Source organism: Python bivittatus, unplaced genomic scaffold, assembly GCF_059951505.1.
Source record: "Python bivittatus isolate LINGU-HERP-01145 unplaced genomic scaffold, Pbiv_v1 ctg000200_np1212, whole genome shotgun sequence".
NCBI classification, from domain to species: Eukaryota; Metazoa; Chordata; class Lepidosauria; order Squamata; family Pythonidae; genus Python; species Python bivittatus.
The window spans coordinates 15134949-15147007 of NW_028277040.1; the positions used below are offsets into that span (position 1 = coordinate 15134949).

General features: G+C 38.9%; 1 protein-coding gene across 1 annotated transcript in view; it reads right to left on the reverse strand.

The window, feature by feature from the left end:
* Positions 1-12059, reverse strand: part of ITGAV (integrin subunit alpha V) — a 72912-nt gene that overhangs the window by 2088 nt on the left and 58765 nt on the right. The window contains exons 20-29 of the mRNA XM_007422655.4: positions 10548-10695; positions 9555-9647; positions 9278-9357; positions 7434-7514; positions 7224-7329; positions 5401-5559; positions 4693-4806; positions 2311-2424; positions 2107-2217; positions 1068-1190 (exon numbers count right to left, since the gene is read on the reverse strand). Of these exons, the coding sequence (XP_007422717.1) occupies positions 1068-1190; positions 2107-2217; positions 2311-2424; positions 4693-4806; positions 5401-5559; positions 7224-7329; positions 7434-7514; positions 9278-9357; positions 9555-9647; positions 10548-10695 (1129 nt within the window). The remainder of the gene's footprint in view (positions 1-1067; positions 1191-2106; positions 2218-2310; positions 2425-4692; positions 4807-5400; positions 5560-7223; positions 7330-7433; positions 7515-9277; positions 9358-9554; positions 9648-10547; positions 10696-12059) is intronic.

Consider the following 12059-nt stretch of genomic DNA (forward strand, 5'->3'; position numbering starts at 1 on the left):
TTATCTGCAAGTTGAAGTATTCCAACTTGGGAGCCATTTGGCTTATCTAATCTCCTTGCTGGCTACAACTGGTGATATGATGATAGACAGCATCTTAAACTGCAGCCATTACCCTTTGGGGAGCCTTCTAAAAGGTGAGGTTTCTCAACCACAAGGAGAGCCAGTCTACTTATTTCAATTCAACAAAGGCAGTGCTCTCCCAGTTAACAGTTATGGAAGTTTCAAAGATGGAATTAAGTATTTGTTCATTCTTTTTTCCCTCTGTTTATCTAATAATTTCAATTAAACTATCAAAACCACTTGTTTTTGGCAAATTCAACATACTCTGCTGAAAATTAAGACTTCATTTGTATTGCTACAACCTTTTAAAATGCCCTAAAAATGACTGGATTTTTGTCTTCTAGAATTAATTACACACACACACAATGGAGTGCAATCCCATATTGTTGTTGTTGTTCAGTTGTTAAGTCGTGTCCGACTCTTCGTGACCCCATGAACCATATCGCGCCAGGCCTTCCTGTCCTTCACTGCCTCCCTGAGTTTGCTCAGTTTCATGTTCATTGCTTCAGTGATGCTATCTAACCATCTCATCCTCTGCTGTCCCCTTCTCCTTTTGCCTTCAATCTTTCCCAGCATCAGGGTCTTTTCCAAAGAGTCCTCTCTTCGCATTAGGTGACCAAAGTATCTGAGCTTGAGCTTCATTATCAATCCTTCCAATGAGCAGTCAGGGTTGATTTCCTTTAAGATTGACTGGTTGCAATCCCATATATGCCCATCTAAAAATAAATCTCATTGAGCTCAGTGGAATTTATTCCCAAGTTAATGTGTACAGTGTTGCAGCCTTCAATGCTCCCCCTTTCCTTCAAACTCAGGAATTACTAGCTAAAAATAGACATCTATTAAACAACCTTAGTCTATTTGGGGAGCAGCATTTCTCATCACAACCCCTGAACAATACTTGCTGGGTAACAAAAGGTCTTCACAGTGGGTTAAAATAAGAAATTATTTCAAACCTTTAGTTTTGAATTTAAAGAAAATGGACAGGATTTCATTAAATACACACTTACCTTGTGCATTATAAAAACTAGAAGGGCCAACAGTAATAATCCTGCTAAGACAGCCAGTATGATTACCCATACTTGTACTGTCATAGGTGCTGGCTGAATACCCCACAAGATGTTTGTGGTAACCTAAAACGGAAAGAAATGGCAACATATTTTACTGAAAACATGGGTAAGATAAACTGGATCAGGGATATACTTTGGAACTTCATAGTAACATGGTGCAAGGTTTGTAATTACCTGGGTTTCTGATAAGCTGAACTACACATTCTGTAATGAAGGTCACAGAAGAAGGTTTTACTGGTTTATGACTGAAGATCTGTGGATGCTCTGATTCTGCTGCAGCAGAATCTGCAGAATCAAGCTCTCTAAAGCATCTCACAGGAAGAAAAAAGAACAGGTTTCTAGCCCTTAAGACTACAAGGATATGCTTGAAAGACTGAGGAACTGGAATTCAGAAGGCAGGGAGATTGAACCCAAACAAGGGGATGGAGACAGAGCCTCAGGGCTTCCTATCTCCCATCCTGCCTTCTGCCTGAGATTCTCCAGCTGAAAGCCAGGTACCCAGGGGTGTCCTAGGAAGTATATGGACACAGCAAGTATAAAGATTGAAACAGAAACCCTTTAAAGCCCAATGCTTTCTGGCTTAATTTTATTGGCTTTTATGGAACTAAATTACATACGGCCCATGTTTGCCAACTGAAGACCTGTTCCGAACTGCACTGACTTTCAAATAAGACTGTCTAGACACAGCTGGAATTTCTTTTGACTAGGAGCCTTAAGCAAGTGTTATTCTGCATGTCACGGCTGCTCCTCCTGAAACAAGGGAGTCCAAATTGGACAGTAGTCTTTACCACATCCAAAGCTCTTAACAAAGGCTCCACTTTAATAAAACACTTAAGCAGCATGTGATCAGATGGTATAAGTTTGACTACCAACTGTGTAATACTGCCTAGCAAAAACAGCAGAAGCTGAACAGATTGTTTCATTTCAGATTAATTACACTAATCAATGTCACACTACTTTTGATTATCAAACAGCTTACTATTGTAGAATTGTGGACATCTTCAGGAAAGGAAAGATTCTTGTAGGGGAACTCGATGACGCTGAAAGAAGCTGATGACTTGAGAGAATAAGAGTGGTTTTGGTTTTCTTTCTGTCATGGAAATAATTACAGAGAAATGTCATATTAGGGTTAGTTATTACTCAGGAACAGAGGGAAACTGTAGGAACAGCACTGGATACTTACATTCATGAAAGTCTGAGCCCAAAGGCGAGATTTCAAATAGAGAATTGCAGTTTTTCCCCTCTCTAGGCGACCAACTTGACAAAATATTTTTAAACAGTCTGCATTTCCACAGCCCTGGCATTTAAAAAGAAGGATGAAGGGAACAGTTGATTTTATTTACTTACTCAGTTACTCGTTAGATTTAATTCACATATTTTCCCAAGAGCTGGTGACATGAGCACACAATCAGAGCCCTCCCCCCCTTTTAATGTGCATTAATGCAAGATCCATGCAAAAAAGGGGAAGAATTTCAATGCATGATTGTGGTTGCTATCTTAACTTTTTGACCCATGGATGCTACGGTATTACTCATAAAATTATATTGTGCAGCTAGTGTGCCCTTTACTTCTTAACAAACGTACTGTGAGAAAAAAAAGATGGAAGATATAATTGTAGGAAAGTATCAGAGAATTTTAAATCGACTTTATTGGTCTCTGCACCTCTGTATTATTCAGCCTGTAAGTCAGGGTTGTAATAACAAAAAACATATTTTATAATTTTGGTTGACATCCATATGATGTGATCCTGCACATATAATACTTCATGCAAAATTAAGAGGAACAAAAGTGCCTCTTTTCACTGCTTTCTCTTTCATCATGCCTCTATAATGAAGCCCTTTTAAAAATATGGTGGCATCATTCTTGAAGTGAGAAAATAAGCTGGGAAAGAAGTCCTTAGTACATTCTTTTAAGAACTCCAGTGTTCCAAGGAATGTCTGGGAAAATGAGTTTTTGATAACGAGTTATAAACCTGGCAAATCAGTTGCAGCAGCTTGCACATCACACATCAAAGGAACACGAAGTGCAAGAAGGAGGCAGTGTTAAATCATCCCCAGTAAGGGCCATTAAGAGCCAACTTTTCCTACACTGCAGTGGCTGAGGGATTGCAAGAACATCTTCTCCATATGCATGCTATACCTCAACTTGCCATTGCTGGAGAATATACCATAGGCTAAGGAGAAATGATGAGCCGGATGCAACAGAAGTGTATCATTAATACCTGCTCCACATTAGAACATTACTCTCCTTGGTGTAAATCATATATATGATGAAGATCTAACTGCTAAATATGTACGTTTGAAAATTATATCCAACTTCTCTGAGACCGGGGAAGTGGCTTGGCATGCTTTTGGACTCAAATGTAGTAGTAGCAATGATGTGCAATTCACCTTGAGGACTTTTGTCACGAAGTTCAGGATTATGATGTAGTGATGAAACTCTTGTACTTTGACTGGGAAGACCCAGATCCAAACAAGCTACAAAGTTCATTGAGTGACTTTAAAACAACTTCTCTCAGTGGGTTCCGTATTCATGTTTAGGGTAGCAGGCTATATATCCCTCACTTCCATGCGCGCGCACACACACATACGTATTCCAAAACTCCCAAACAACTACTCCTAACTGCATGTCCCGAACTTCTCTAATTCAAGCTTGGTTCAAGGATTAACAATTTAGAGACCAATTTTCTCTTGGGTTAATGATACCGTAGTACCAAAAAAAGTATACACTAGGGCGAAATTATTTTGAACAACTTAAAACTCAAAATGTATTGCTATAAGAATGAATAACTGAGTGAAGCCAACAGTTTGCTTTCTGATCTGGGCTTCTCTGCTGTTTACAGCTTGCTGCATACTGCCTGCATATATACCATGTATTACTCTCAATTACGTCCTGGTTTTTTCTGCTGTTTCCTTGGCCCTGAATCTATTTTATATTTCTACCAGCTAAATTTTACCAGATTCTTAAGTCATTGGATTTGGTTTGATTATCCAGAGACATTCTGTTCTACTCTACTCATACCTGAGTCCTCTCTGTCTCCAAAAATAAAGGAAGGGAAATGTCAGCTAAAGATTTGGACTGTTTTGAACTTATCATATTGTATTGGACTCACATCAATACTGATATTTTAAATTATTCATTGGAAACCATCCAGACAATTTCAATTCCACTTAGAGTCTTAAAAGACTGAAATACTGTAGTTTAAAAATGCCATAGAGATAGAGATAGATAGGCAGGCAGACAGGTAAGCAAGCAGGTAGATAGATTCCCTACAACTGGCTGGCTGAGAAAAGAAGTTGTTCAATCAGTCAATGAGGTTTAGGGATGAGAGAAAAAGAGAGAGAAACTAAAGCAGAAACAGCTGTACTACCAACTTGTTCAGCAGCAGGACTTATTTTTTTGTCTTACTGTTATTTGTAGCCCAACTGTATCTTGACCAGCTAGGGCAATAAATTGATTCCAGCATTTGCTTTGCAGAAAAATTAAAATATTCCTAAACTATTGAAGCTTCTTCTAAAATATTGATAAGGTACTACTTGCAAAGCAATTAGCACATAGACTTTACCAAAGTTTGTACATCTTCCTCTGTAACACTTAGATCTCTTCGGTTGATTTGGTGATTGCGGTGATCTTCTCCATTAAGCGTTTCATTCCTTTCATCTTGCTGAGAAGTTGACACCTGTATCATCAAGGTAGGTTTGATTACTGGCACATTTCCTGGACAAACCCTAAATGCTGTTAATCCATATTTATTTGTGGATATAACAATGTGTGGTCCACTGGAATATACTGTGCCTTGCTCTCTCACCCACATACAACACTGAAGCAGCCAACGTGCTATGAGGAAGCCAGAAGAAGCACTGGGATGAATGAAATTAATACATGTACCCCCAAATTATAAACTACATCATAGAGAGTGCTGGGGAATACCTCTAAAGTTACAGAATACTTCAGGCATTAGCTGCTATGATATGGAATCCAGCTGGTTGAAGGCAGGATCCTTCATGGAAACAAAGGGTTGCCACAGTCTTTTTTAACTGTGGGCTGAAGCTTTCTTCCAGCCATTTTCATAGGTCATACCAATGTGATCACATCTGTTTGTCAACTTAGTACAAGTGGCTCTGCTATCCCTCTAAAACTGTTTAATTTTTTTTCCCACATTGATGCCAAACATGCTTTATTGTTACAATTATTGACAATAATCCTTATAGTTTAACACATAGACAGCTGGATAGCTTGATATATAGATAATCTGAACAGACTTTCCTTTTACCTTAATTTTTAGTGGGTTAATCTCCATGTCAGATGTACAGTTCATGGGTCCTTCAATTTCATATTTCATAATATACAAAAGTGTATTATTGTTGTATTTATAAGGCCACTGAAGATTGAGCATCACCTTGCTGAAGGTACTTGGACCATTGTTTCTGAGCTAATGAGGAAGTGGAAAATGAATCAATTTAATATGAACCATATTAAATGAACTGGTCAGCTTCCAAAGCAGGCTTGCACAAGTTGTGACTCAGTTAGTAAAAACAACCAGTCTCTGCATATAACAGATTCCATTAAGAACTCCATTTTACTACATGAAGCTGGTCAACAACCAGCAAGTCTCAAGACTTTTCTACATTGGAACCGTAAGCTGCTTGATTCCCATGCAAAAACTGGCTGGAAATGGAACTAGCTTAAGAAATCCCTTTCTGGATATCAACCTCTTCCTCCTCTTTCGCCATGGTGATCACCAGGCATCCTTAGCAAGGATTCCCTTGCTTTTTAATCCCTCCCACCCATCTCAGGAAAGCAAGCACCAAACATGGTCTTTGAGAACATGTGGCTTCCATCAATAGACCTTTTGTATGAGCCCCTCTCTGTTTACTCCCCCTTGTACTTGGCACTTTCCTATCTGATGCATCTACAAGTGGACTGGTAAAAAGAAAAAAGGAAATACCAGCATTTTACCATTTGTCCTTTTACTTGGGTAAGAAGGGTAAACTGGGAAAACTCTTGTCAATTTCACTTGGTTAAAAATATTTAAAAGGTCCACCTTTCAACTTTCCATCAGTAAACTTTTTTTGTTTTGTTTTGTTTTTAAAAGCCTAGCCTTTTATTATTTCAGCAATGAATTTGTTTAAAAAAACAAAAACACTCCAGCATTTCACATTCTGCCATCTCTTTCCCTTGCAATTTTTGGCTCCTTTTCTACCCATTTAATCACATCATGACCAGGTGGCTGAACAGGGCAGAAATGACAAGGAGAAATGGTCCCAGATAAACAGCTCGATGGCCCAATGATGGAATGAAGAAAAAACCCAAACCAACAGAGAGGGAAGCAGGCAGGCAGCCTGAAGCCCAAGACAAAATAGCTTGCAGGGCAGTGACCAGTGACTGGAGAGACAGAGTGTTCTTGCCACAGGGCACAGTAACCACTTGGAGGGAAATTTAATTTGCCTACTATGAAATGAAATGCAGTTGGTGAACTTAACTGCGCTACTTGTGCTGGTGCAAGTTAAAAAACACTGATCAGAGTTGCTATGGAGTTGGCCAGTTTTAGTAATCTGACAAATAAACAAACAAACAATTGATGCATAGTATAAAAGGATAAGTGAAGGTTGTCTCTTTAGTAGGCTGGGGGTGGATAGAGGATGACACTACACATTCCTCCCCCTGAGAAATGGTTAGTGCCATGTATACATGGTTGGTCATGCAGATCAGCCCACACAATATGGCAATGTATGGCCTGCATTTAGCTTAATGGGACCCAAACAGGCCTGGGATAGAGAAGGGCAGAAAGATGGCCTTGATACTGTAAATGCATGGTTACAGCAGACTGTGATATTCCATGTATTTGTTGAATGGGCCATGCTAGCTGGAGCATACTGAGGTTGAAATCCAGCACCTTCAGAGGGCAAAAAGTTGAAGGAAGAAGGAGTAAAGGGGTGCCTGAAGGGCGTGCTTGGCTTTTCCTTTGGAAACTGGTAGATCACCCACAGGGTTATCTGGTCAGCTTACTGGTGCAACAAGAGATAAAGGTGAAAAAATGCTTTCTGCATCTTCAGGATCTATGATTATTATTTACCATCCTAAGCACCCACATACCTCATAGATGTGTTGAACTAAAGGCCCTATGTCATCCTCTGTTTCTGGATTTTCCTTTGGTTGCCAGTTGGGAATTGGGAGGAAAATATGATCAGGAGAAGAGACCCTAAATTGGATGAGGAAAAAACAGGGATGATTGGACACGGTACATGGAGCACAACCCACACACCATCAAATCAAGGCAGAGGCTGTGATGGGATCAGCACTCACCCTCTGATTTCTACAGCAGCTGAAATGGCCAGGTCCACTTGATACGAGATCACTGGGCTTAGGTTGTTAAACAAATTGGAGCTGTAGAATAATGCAGTTACACAGTAAGATTCTAGTTATGAAATGCTATCAGATCGAGGAGTTTGGCTATACAAAAAAGGTACCCCTGAATGCTATTCAGGAGCTTCATTTTCCTGTTCCTTTCTGTCTTTTCTTCCATTCTTTTTAAAATGTGTACAAGTGTTCCCTCCTGCTGCTCTCATTGGGAAGGAAACAGGTCTGTTGCAATCCCATGTGGGGATGTTTCTGGGGAACAGGAAAGTGTGGAATCTGAAACCTATCCCAGACACACCCAGGAATGCTTCCTCTTTGTCTTCTTTGATACTGGAGTTCCAGAATCAGAGATGCAGTAACTTGCAGGGCATCATGCAGAACATCACAGAGGAAGTTTATAAACAGGATACTCTCCTCAGAGAAGGTAGTCTGAAAAATCCCAGGTCCCTAGATACCTACTAAGGACAACAGAATTGCTCTTCTTTTCATAGTTGTATTTGAAAGGACTGTTTTTTGGGAGGCTTTTATCTCAAACATCCCAATGTGTTAGGCTGTCTCTGTTCACATTTCATTTTCATTGGTCTTGAAGACATTCGAAATAAGAACGTAATCCATTATCTAAACTTGCTTCTTCCTCTTCCCCGCTTCTTCTTCCTCCTCCTCTAGCCACCATTTAATTGCACACAAATCAATATATTACATTTACAGCATATGCAAGCATATATGTTGAAAATTAAATCTCTGTGGTTAAAAAATAATGTATTAGCCATGCAGGCCAAACTTATGTTGCCAAAATTAGATGATTTCAGAATGTTTATTTATTCTACAGTATCTGTAAACTTTCCCAGTTTGGTGTAGAACTGTAAAATTTAGAGTCTGTAAACTACTGTATGCTGTCTGGGTAACATACAACAAAGCTAGAAAAATACAGTTTTAATTGCCTTGAAAAATGCAAGGAAGGAATGGGCCAACTGAACCTGCAGTACACTTGTACTTTGAATTGGGCTTGAGAGCTATTGGTAGCCAGTACAACCACCATAAAATAGGTGTTATTCTACTGTGACAGACTTGTCCCACCAACAGCCTAGCTGCTGTATTCTGACAGCTTCTGAAGTGACTCCAAAGCAGCCCCGCACTGAGCGTATTGCAGTAGTCCAACCATTGGTGATTCGGGTGTGAGTAATCATTGCCAGGGTATCCTGGTCTAGGTAGGGCATAAATGGGTCATGAGCTGCAACTGGGCAAAGGCCAAAGTAACCGTTAGGACTAATGTTGACTTCACTCTTTCCTGACCTCCATTACAGTCTCCTTCATCATGAATGATCCATTATCTTATTTTCACTCTCTCTTCTACTCTCCATCCCCACACTCTATACTTCATTTTTTCCTTCCTATCACTAATGAGCTATTATACCCCAAATTAAAAACATGCACTAAAATTCCTACCAGTAATACCATAGTTAATCACTTAACAGCTAGTCTGGGTGCCATCTTACAAAACGGCTTAGAACAGAGTCAACGACCAACTCTTTCAATACAAAGACCATCAAATCTATCAAGTAAAAGGACACCCTGAAATATTCCAGTTCTGATACTAACGGCCCAAAAGGCTCAAAAGGAAAGTTAATGAAATGAAATTGGAAATATATATATTTAAGAATAAAATACTAAGCTCATATATTTTAATCTCTTAACATAGGGCTATCCATATGTTAAAATATTAATAATAACAATAATTAGAAACAGTCACATTTAATAATAATAAAACACACAATGTAAATGTTCCTTACCTACGGATCTGTAGATCAAACTTGACAAAAGTATCCATCTCAGATTGTTGATGAACACTAAAATGAAGACCAGCTGAGAGCTTTAACACAAAAGAAGATATACAGATTTTAATAGGCAACATCCAGAAAGAGACTGAAGCCTGGATATTGGCTCTGAGTCAAAGCGTGATGCTGTTTTTTATAAACATTGATCTCATTCTAGCAAGCCCTATCCTATGCATAGGTTCTCCCCTTCTTTTTCCAAAGACAGCAAACAAGCAGTTGATTTCATTCTTACCTTTGTTCCTGCTTTCATAGGATTTCCAAGATCACAGACAACCAGCCGAGTTTGATTTTCAGTCTTAAATGCACATGAAAGTCTTGCAAGAGCCTGCAATGAATACCATTTTTTTCCCAAAAATAAATTGCTAAGATACAATAGTTTGTTTGGTAGACCAGGTAGTGTTTATATATAACATAATCATTATACAGTAACATATCAAATTAATTGGACCCATTTACTGGCCTTCAGAGGCAACAGAAAAAATATGCATCTGCTCTTTCTCCTGAAAGAGGGGATAAAGTCCATAGTCTAAATTATTCACTTATATTTACATTGTTTCCACAATCTCAGTCATCACTATACTTACCTCATTAGGCAAATATGTAAAATTTTGTAAATAGATGCCAATGTTGTAAATTTGGATTTAACAGACATTCAGAAGTAACAGAGACCTCTTCCCCTAAACATTCTGCTAAATGTTTAGGTTTTGCTGCAATAGCCTTTCATTATATTCTTTTTGCAGCTATCCAGGCTCCTAATATCAAAAACTCCAACATGTTACATTTCCCTTGGGTGACAATGTAAAGCAAACCAAACCAAAACCCAGTAATAGCTTTTCAAAGGCAGAAAAGCTCAAATAAATAGGTTTAGTTATGAAGCCATTACAAAACAGTTCTGGGAACTGCGGTATATCAAACGTGAGACCAATGTTTAGTGAAGTCAAGACTAAAAAAATTTGCATCCTCTGCTCAAACAGTGTAATCGGCTGGTCATCTCTTTGGGGAAGGAGGCCATGTTTCCATCTGTGTTTGGGTAACAGGCTGATCTGTTATCAGGCTGTTTACTTTTGACTATATAAGAACTAGCTCTCACACAATATACAGAAGAATAGCTGGATTGGGAATTGACCCTGGGACTTTCTGTACTGAAAGCATAAGCTGAAGCTCTGCATTACTGCTCCAATAAGTATCAGCAATAAGATCACTACTATAGTCCCATAGGACTTACCTCATTGTTGCGAACTATACCAATGAAGTCTGCCTGAGGTGGGATGGTTACAAAGAGTTCAGCTTCATAGGCTCCCTCGCCTAAGTTCTGGGTGTTGACAATTAGGGTTAATGGATTGTCATCCCCAATGTAGATTTGCTTCTGATCACTGCAAAAGACCAAGACAAAATAAAAGTGAGCCTTCTTGAACAGCGTACTTTTCCAAATATGTAAGACCTGTAGTCTAATGTCAGCTTGGAAGTAGAGTTCTTTTCAGAAGTACTTTGAAGCACAGGAACAGACTAGATTTTCATCAAATATAAATGCAAAAATCACAGGCAGTGATACAGTAAGTTCTCATACATTTGATAACAACCAGTAACAATGAGAGAAGATGAAGAGCTTTTTCTAGCTTTCTATTTCTATTAACAGGCAATTAGGTGCTTTCTGAAAGCTCCCAAAGAAGTAAAAACACAGCCATCCTTTGCTATAGAAGAGGGAATCTGAACCATGCAAGACCCCTGAATTCTGCTACTTTGAGTCATCCTAAGTTTTAAAAAAAGTGTATGATACTAGGCTTGATTGATTATGTGCCATCAAGATAGACAGGTTTGCTCCATGACGATCTGTCCCTGACCTGGTCTTTCAGGTCCTCCAGTGGTGCATCCATCGCCACTGTACTTAAGTCCATCTACAGTATCTTGCTGCTGGTCATCCTCTTCTTCTCTTTCCTTCCCCCTTTCCCAGCATTAGAGCCTTCCTTAGAGAGCTAGGTCTTTGCATAATTGAAGTAGGATAATTTGTGTCTGGTCATTTGTGACTTGAGTGAGAGCTCTGGATTGATTTGTTCAATGATCCATTGGTTTGTTTTCTTGACTGTCCACAGTATTCCCAGGAGTTGTCTCAAACACCAAAGTTCAAAAGTGTCAATACTCTTTCTGTCTGGATTCTTCAAAGTGCAACTTCCACTTCCATACAGCCTCAAGAGAATACCACTGCCTGCACTGTTCTAATCTTTGTAAGTATAGACCTATCACAGCATCTGAATATCTTCTCTACTCTATCAAAACATTACATATATGAACAGCACTATCCTCGGCTAGATAAAAGTACCCAAAGCCATCTTTATGCTTAAGAACAATTAATAAAGTTATGGAGACCACTTTTATATTACCCACAAATTCATGTTTGAGTCCCAACACATTTTGCCCCTTTCATTGTTTTTTTAAGCTAAAGCAATCTAAGATAAATGAATGTAGGTCAGAGAAATGACAGGAGGAAGACAGAGTTTAACCCTTTAATTGCCTATCATATTCCAAATTTTGCCTCTTCTCTGTATCAGTTCTTCTTCCTGCAGATTCAAGATTCCTGTTTGTGGTGGTGGTGGGGTGTGTGTGTGTGTGTATAATATGCACATTAAAAGTTACTACATGGAGAGACTACATGGAGAGGGGAAAAAAAAGATTTCAATAAAACTTGTCTCTATTGCCCTTTTCCTCTCCTTTGGCAAAATGACTTTTTAAAAAAATTGTA